This window comes from Ceratotherium simum, chromosome X (assembly GCF_057802395.1).
Source record: "Ceratotherium simum simum isolate JZ-2026a chromosome X, ASM5780239v1, whole genome shotgun sequence".
NCBI classification, from domain to species: domain Eukaryota; kingdom Metazoa; phylum Chordata; class Mammalia; order Perissodactyla; family Rhinocerotidae; genus Ceratotherium; species Ceratotherium simum.
In genome coordinates this window covers 158,762-166,687 of record NC_141940.1, presented here as the reverse complement: position 1 = coordinate 166,687, position 7,926 = coordinate 158,762, and the positions used below count along the sequence as shown (strand labels likewise).

The 7,926-nt window shown below is 39.7% G+C and overlaps 1 protein-coding gene across 2 annotated transcripts in view; it reads left to right on the top strand.

The window, feature by feature from the left end:
• The first annotated feature begins 621 nt into the window (after positions 1-621).
• Positions 622-7,926, top strand: part of VAMP7 (vesicle associated membrane protein 7) — a 43,103-nt gene continuing 35,798 nt past the window's right edge. Inside the window, exons 1-3 of one of the 2 annotated variants that reach the window (XM_087427159.1) lie at positions 645-743; positions 1,208-1,261; positions 7,662-7,816. In XM_087427159.1, the coding sequence (XP_087283285.1) occupies positions 7,671-7,816 (146 nt within the window). In that variant the 5' untranslated portion in view covers positions 645-743; positions 1,208-1,261; positions 7,662-7,670. Of the gene's footprint in view, positions 744-1,207; positions 1,262-7,661; positions 7,817-7,926 lie in introns of both variants that reach the window. The other variant, XM_004443572.3, reaches the window with a different exon arrangement.

Sequence of the window (7,926 nt, the reverse complement as noted above, 5' to 3'; positions counted from 1 at the left end):
GATAAAGAGCGAGTAAGCAGGGAGCCGTTGAGGAGTCCCGAGACAGAAGGGTTCATCAGTGGAGCTAGCTTTTGAGTTGGCAAGAAGGAATAGGGATGTAAAGGGGACGGGGGAGCTTAGATCAAAAGAGAGTAGTTGTTTATTATTATTATTATTATTATTATTATTATTATTATTATTATTGCAAAAGAATGGGAGAAACGATCGCTGAGGGTTCCAAGGACGTTAGAAAATTTCGTAGCGAAAGTAGAGGGAGTGCCTGTCAGATGAATTCTATTTCGTCTGTGAAGTAACAGGCCACGTTACCTGCTGAGACTAAACGGAGAGATGACGAGGAAAGCTAGGCTTTACATTTATCCCGCTGACTCAATGCTGGTGGACTCTTTGTGGCTCTGCATCCTCTCGTTTTCCCGGAGGAACAGCACTTGATGTTGTTTACGACAAAAGTTGTCGACCCAGCGGGTGACAGATTCGACAATACGCCAGTCGGAACTACCACTCCCGGAATGCAGTGCGGCTCCGGGGAAGTGCGGGGGCTGGGAACACGGTAGGCCCCGCCCCGCCACACGCTCCCATTGGAGGAGCGCTCCCATTCCCAGGAGGCCGCGCGTGGGCGGGGGGCTTTACACGGAAGCCGGTGGCGTCCGGTCCCAGCCTCCTCTGGGAGCGGACACTCGCTGAACTCGTGCTGACCCGCGCTCCTGTGTTCTGAGCCCGGGCGCTCTCAGAGGGTGCCCGGACAGGTAAATGGAGCGGGGCGCGCTCGGCGGAAGGCGGGGAGACGACGCCGGAGGGAGGGTGGAGGTGTCGACGGGAAGGTGCTGGGGTGGAGCGAGGAGGCAGGACAAGGGTGACTTGGGCTTCTCTGATGTCGACAGTTCGAGTTGTCGGTCAGGTCTAGTTTTGGCGAAGTGCGTTATGCCACTGAGAAGGCCTCTGGTTAAATAGTGTCAGAATGCGTCACTTAAGTTGTTGTTACAGGAGGGGAAAAATGTTAACTTTCCCTCTGTTCGCATTCTGCAAGACCTTTCTGTAGCATTTGAATCTCTTGAGATCTCCTGAATCTTCTGAAAACACCTCCCTACGCCTTTGTTTCGATGACGTCACTGTCTTCTTCACCTCCTACTTCTGAGCTCCTTGGTGGGTTTCTACCCCTCTGCGTGCCCTTCTTCCACCGCCCAGTGTTAACGTTCATCTTCTTCCTCAGGTCGGATAGGAACTCTGTATCTCCGCCCAGTGCTATTTCCTCAGCGTCAGACATGTATGTTGTTGTTATTGTTATCAGCCAATATTTAACAAACTCTGTGTACTAGACTCATTGGTAAATACTTTATATCTCCCTCTCCCGTAACCCCCACAAAGAATCAGTTATCAAGTCCTTTTCTTTCTGTCTTATTAATTGCTCTCAACTGCCTGTACCTCCATTGTCTCACCCTTGATCCCAGAGGATACTGTCATGTTTGGGACCTTCTTTCCCTTTGAATAGCAGTGGCTGAAAGCAGACTCACTCATATGTTTAACACATATTTACTGAACAGCTAATATGTGCTAGACACTCTTCTAAGTGCAAGAGCTATAGCTGGAAACGACATAGGAGATCGCTCCTCTTGGTAGCTTACAAGTTTGTATGTGGGTGTGGGCAAACAGGAATAATCAAGATGATGTTATATGGTGGTGGTGGTTACTGCAAAACAGAACAGGTGATTGACTGTTGGCAGGGTTGGCTCCTATCCTGAGAAAGTCAAGGAGATTGAATTGGGTTTCAGAGCGTTATATCAATGTTTGTTCTTCATTCTTCTGTCTCTTCCAAGGTTATTACACCAGAATTGGTGGTTTATCAGTCCTTGGCTTATTTCTTCCTAAGACCCAGGCAGAAGAGTTGGGGATTGGATTACTCTCAGCTCAACTTCTTTATCTTACTTGGGGAGATAGTTTAGTAATCAAAATACTCTTCTTGCCAGGTCCTACTAAATATAAAATTATGTGTCATTTATAGTATATTTAAAACCAAAACATGCTCAGTGTCTGTTCATTTGTTCAACAAATATTTGAGGGACTATTATATGCCAGGCACTGTACTGGGCATTGGGAACCTAGTGAGGATAAAATAGACGCTTTGACACCATTTCCAAGAGAAATAATTGTAACAGCATACTGAGGAAATTCCTAATACATAGGCTGACACCAGCATTCTTTTTTTCTTCATCCAAGGTGAGATAATCACAAAACTTTAAGAAATCTCCTGAATAATTGTGTACATTCGTAGATTATTCACTCATTACAATTTATTGCATTTATTTGTTTATGTCTGTATTCCCCATTGTACTATGGCTACCTTGAGTATAGAGGTCCTTTCTTACTGATCTTCATACCTCCAGTGTCTACTACATAGACTGCCAGATGGTAAACCCTCAGAACATATGCGTTGAAGTGAAATAGGAAAACTATTTGATCCAATCCAAATGAATTTATACAAGGCCTTCTTTATATAAGGCCATTAGGCTTATCCCTAAACTTTCTCATTCAACAAATGTGAATCATTCCATCTCATCAGGCTAGTTTGTTTACCTTCCCTAGCTTGTTCTAACTTCTGTGCCTTCTCTTGTTCCATAGCTCCATCTTAAAATGAGTTCTCATTTCTTTTCTGAGCACCTGCCATGCCCCCCCGTTTAATTTAATGGGCCAGTTTAATAGTATGCCCCATGATACAGGGGTGGAAAAAATTTAATTTCCATTGTGTTATTTCCTATTAAACATTCTGCTAAGGAACTGTTGCAAGGATTAACGTAATATATCCCCTTTAAATAATATAAATAATGATTCAGAATGCTTTCTTTTAATTTTGCATTGACTATTACCATGTACTACATGACGAGTTAATTCTTCCACTTCTTTTTCTGTTTGAACAGTTTCACAACCTTTATTCACACAGCACGTTATGGTATTATTTGGTTTCCACTTGATACAAACACATCTTTGAGTATTATTTTCTCCTTAGCCTGAGATAATTTACGTGTTAATGTTATTCTGCTACATTGTCATTTTCAGAATGTCAGATAAAAGTCTCAATTCTTAAAGTTTTTTTCCATGCAGATTTCTTTCAGTTGTAAATTGTTACTGCAAAAGATAAATTCTGTCTTTATAACAGATTAAAAAATACAATAGGAATACAAGACTTGAGTCATGATTGTCATTATGATTTTAGGATGTGCCAACCTAAGAGCATCCAGACATGCTTCCAAGACATTAAAAATTAAGCACTATCATTTTAGGGCATTTCTTGGCACCTGTGCCTTCATAATGCAAATGTAGCACTAAATTGTGGATCATTGCTCATTTATAAGGTATACATGTAGATGATCCAGAATATTCATATACATGTTTTAATGTTATCAGAATTAAAATACAGAATTAAAAATTTCTCAAAGCACATGGACTTGAGTGTGAATAACACTGATTTGATCTTTTTCCCTACTCAGTTCCCTGAAACTGTCTTCAACCTCCACTTGAAAATGCCTCCACTGAGGAGGAGCGTTTGCATCATTGCTGTGCTATTTTGTTAGCAATTTCTTTTAATACAGGGAATCCCTTACTTACAAATGGCTATATTCCAAAACTTCCTTTGTAAGATTATTGTTTGAAACTCTGGATGCATTTTCCTCTATAAATAATACTACTCATGACCTTTCGGTTGTTATGCCAACCAGTAGCATCTTACTTAACTTTTAATTGAATTGACCTAAAGACCTTCACCACAATTTATAATAATTCCTCTATAAAAAACTACATCCAAAATCTCATTTGGATTCCTCATAGCCTATCTTTTTTTGGGAATCATAGCAACTGGAACAAAAGTATCCTTTCCTTAGAACCTTTCTAGGCAGTAGAAACAGGACTTTCTAACTCCAAACTGTTGGAGGTTGCCCTTTTGGCCCATTGCTTGAAGGACACGCCTCTAATATGAGTAAGGAAAGAGACAGGATAGAGGTTTTGGAGAGGAGAGGGAGGCAAGTTGGGGTGATGTGAATATGTGGAGAGGGGAAGGAAGGAATGATTTTGGAGGAACAGTGAGTTTCTAGGACAGGGGTTTGTTGTGTCCTCAAAAAACATGTTGAATCCTGACCCCTGGTGCCTGTGAGTGCGACCTTATTTGGAAATAGGGTCTTTGCAGAGGTAATTAAGATGTAAGTTAAAATGAGGTGATACTGGAGTAGGTGTCCTTATAAGAAGAGAAGAGACACAGAGAATGAAGACATGGACACACATGGAGAACACCATGTGACTATGGAGGCAGAGATTGAAGTGCTGCAGCTGCAAGCCAAGGAACACCAAGGATTGCAAGCAAACCACCAGAAGTAGGAAGAGACAAGGAAGGATTCTCTCCTGCAGATTTCAGAAGGAGCATGGCCTTGCCAACATCTTGATTTCGGGCTTCTGACTCCCAGAACTATGAGGCAATACATTTGTGTTGTTTTAAGCCTTGTAGCTTTTGGTACTTTTTCACAGCAGCCCTAGGAAACTCATACAGGATTCTTAGCAGGAATGAAGTAGAATTGGGATGATGGCTTTGGGACCAAGCAAGAAGTGAATAAGAGAACAGGGAGGAACAGTGTGGAGACAGGGCTTTCCTTTATATTCCATTATCTTTTTTTTTCTTCTCTGTCTTATCTTTTCAATCTTTTTCTTCTTGAATATTATATAGCACTTTGTGATTTATTAGACATTCACATACTGCTAATAATTAGCAGAGCCAGGTTTTCTAACTTCAAATGTAGTATTCTTTCTGCCACAGTTGTTTCTATTATCCCAATACTCATTAATACATTACAGATTCTATTGCAAGAGAGTTACAGTGGGGGCAGGTGAGACTTGATTAAAGGTGGGATTTTTAGCAGTATAGGAGAGAATAAGAAATTCCTGTTAGTGATACCTGAGAGGAAAGTAAAGTTTCTGTTGCTATGTACCTGATGTTTAACAGTCAGACATTTTTTAATTGGGGACTGCTTTTATTCAACAAAGCCCTGCTTCCCTATAACTCATATTCATTGTTTCCAGTTATATTCTGAATAACACGCTCCCTGTTCCAGGTGACTGTACTTTATATAAACTTGAAGACTGCTATCATCATCCCTCTAAGTCTTCTCTTTTTCATATTAAATATTTCTAGTTCCTCTAGCCATTCTTCAAATGATACAGCCTCCAGGTCTCTCCCCCATACTCTTGCCTTTCTGTCCAATCTTGAAATACTGTACCCAGAATTGAACTCAGTATTCCACATGTGTCCTAATCAGCACGGAGTATAATGGCAGTAGTACTTAAAGAGATCAAGACACCCTGTTTCTTAATGTAATTTAAGATTAGATAAGCATTTTAAGCAATTTACCTTATGTCAGTTCATGATGAACTTATGGTCTTTTTGTATTGTTATCAAACTCAGTTTTCTTGAAGCTGCTAAGGGACTGAAGCTGCTACTTTTTCGTCTCTCTGTCTCAGGAACAATATGATTTCTTATCTCTCTTTCTTTGTGTTTTTGTTCCACCCCACTGCGTGTTTCTTTTACCTAACCAATGACCTCCTTCCTTATAAAATTTCAGTGACTGTTTTACAGTCTTCATACTGTGCATCAGTGAGCACAGCTAGCAGCTGATACTTGTTCCTTCTTGAAGCTTTCTTTCCCTTTGGCTTCCAGGCTGCCACACTCTTCTGGCTTTCCTCTCACTTTCCCATTTGGTCCTCCTCAGTCTTCTTTCTAAGTCCCTATTCATTTGCCTTTCCCCTGCCTTGAGTTTTGTCTTTGGTTTTCCCTGATCTTTGGTTGTGCCTTTTTTTTTTTTCTGTATGCAATGTGTCTCCAGCAAATAAATCATGTTTAAAATGTCAAGTCTAGATGAGCTAGGGATAAGAGAGCACAGAACTAATCTCTAGAAGGAGCCAGACATGTAGGAGTGTGTCAAGAAGGAGGGTTAGTCAATGGTGTTGACTATTCTTGAGACGTCAAGTAAAGTAAGAATAGAGAAGTGACCACTGAATTTTGCAACAGAGGCTGTTGGTGATCTTAGTAAGTGCGGTTTTGTGGAGTGTTGAGGGCAAAAGCCAGATTATAGTAAGTTGAAGGGTTAAAAGGAGGTGAATAAGCAGAGATAGTGTGTAAATGACGATTTTAAGAAATGGAGCAGTACCCGGAGCATGTTACAGGGTCAGTTGAGGCTTTTAGCATCGAGGGATATAATGTATCAGAAAGTGATTTGGAAGTTTTAACTTGCTAAGTATGTGTAGGGAGAAATCCAGAAAAAAGATGGCTGAGGACACAACCCTGGGGAATGCCCTCATTTAGAGAGTGGAATGAAGAAGAGTCAGCCTAAGAGACAGATGAGCGCTGCTTCTGCTCTCTGTGCTGTCCTTCAGTGCTGTGATTCCAGGAAGGAATCAGTAAATTCCCTAATCTCAAGTACTTTATAGTCTGTTGCTGTGTTTTGCCAAATATAGTTATGGGAATCCAGACAGGCTTGTCTTAAATACATATTCCAGGGTCCTACCTCAGGCCTACTGAATCAGAATTTCAAGGGATGATGCCAAGAATTTGAATTTTTAACAAGTGACTCTCACTCTGCCACCTAAGATGACTCATTCACACTACAGTTTGAGAACCACTGGCCTACTGGATGAAACTGAACATGTTAACAAATAACATTAGGTCAAAGAGTTAATTGAAGAATAGGAAGGCATTTGGTCATCTCTTTTTATAAGTTTATGCCATTAGATAAGAGAAACAAGCCTGTTCTGTAGGAAAAAATAGTACAAATTCATAAACATGAGAAAAATAACTCACGCTGTATTGTAGAAATGTTTTGTTTATGAAGGATCTTACCATAATTTATAGAACCATTACCCTCTTGTGGAAGGTTTCGGTTATTTTCACTTTGTTTCTGTTATGGATAATACCTTTATAGTAGAGGCAGTATACAGTATGAGGATAAGATTGTGGGTTCTAGAACCATACTGCCTGGGTTTAAATCCCAACTCTTATCACTTACTAGCTCTGTAATTTTGGGAAAATTATTTAAGTCATCTATACTTTAGTTTCCTCATTTCAATGTGTGTCATAATAGTGTATAATTTCATTGATGTAAGGATTAAATGAGTTAATAATTGTAAAGTGCTTAAAATGTTTCCTGGCACATAGTAAATACTTAATAAATATGGGCTATTATTATTCTTAATAGATATCTTTGTGAACTATTGTGAACTATTTCCCTAGGATAAATTTTCAGGATGGGATTACTGCATTAAAGAATGAAGACATCTTTATGTCCGTTTGCCATCTATCTGTGGTCATTGCTTTTCAAGGAACGATATCAGTTTGTGCTGTATAATTTTTAAATGCAACCTATCAATGTAATGTATATATGTGTGTATCACATATGCATTACATTGTATATACGTGTACATATTTGGTATGTTCCTATATATGTATACATATCAACGTTTAGGTTGTAAGCTTGTACAAGACTGTGACCTTCTTAAGTCTGTTATGTTTAATGTTATAGCACCTTGGTCATTACTGTCTCCATGTAGATGTTGGTAAATGATAGTAAGTTACTTTTGAAAGATCACGTCAAAGAAATATTCTAAGTCTTGTATGTCTTTTTTCCTTTTGATAGATTGAAGCCATGGCCATTCTTTTTGCTGTTGTTGCCAGGGGAACTACTATCCTTGCCAAACATGCTTGGTGTGGAGGAAACTTCCTGGAAGTGACAGAGCAGATTCTGGCTAAGATACCTTCTGAAAATAACAAACTAACCTACTCACATGGCAAGTGAGTTCTGCTCTGCATGGGTAGAGGGCGGAAAAAAGTTAATTCTATTATTATAATCAGAGTAGTAGAAAACTAGCTTCTCAGTAGATAATTTGAATAAGCAAACAGAA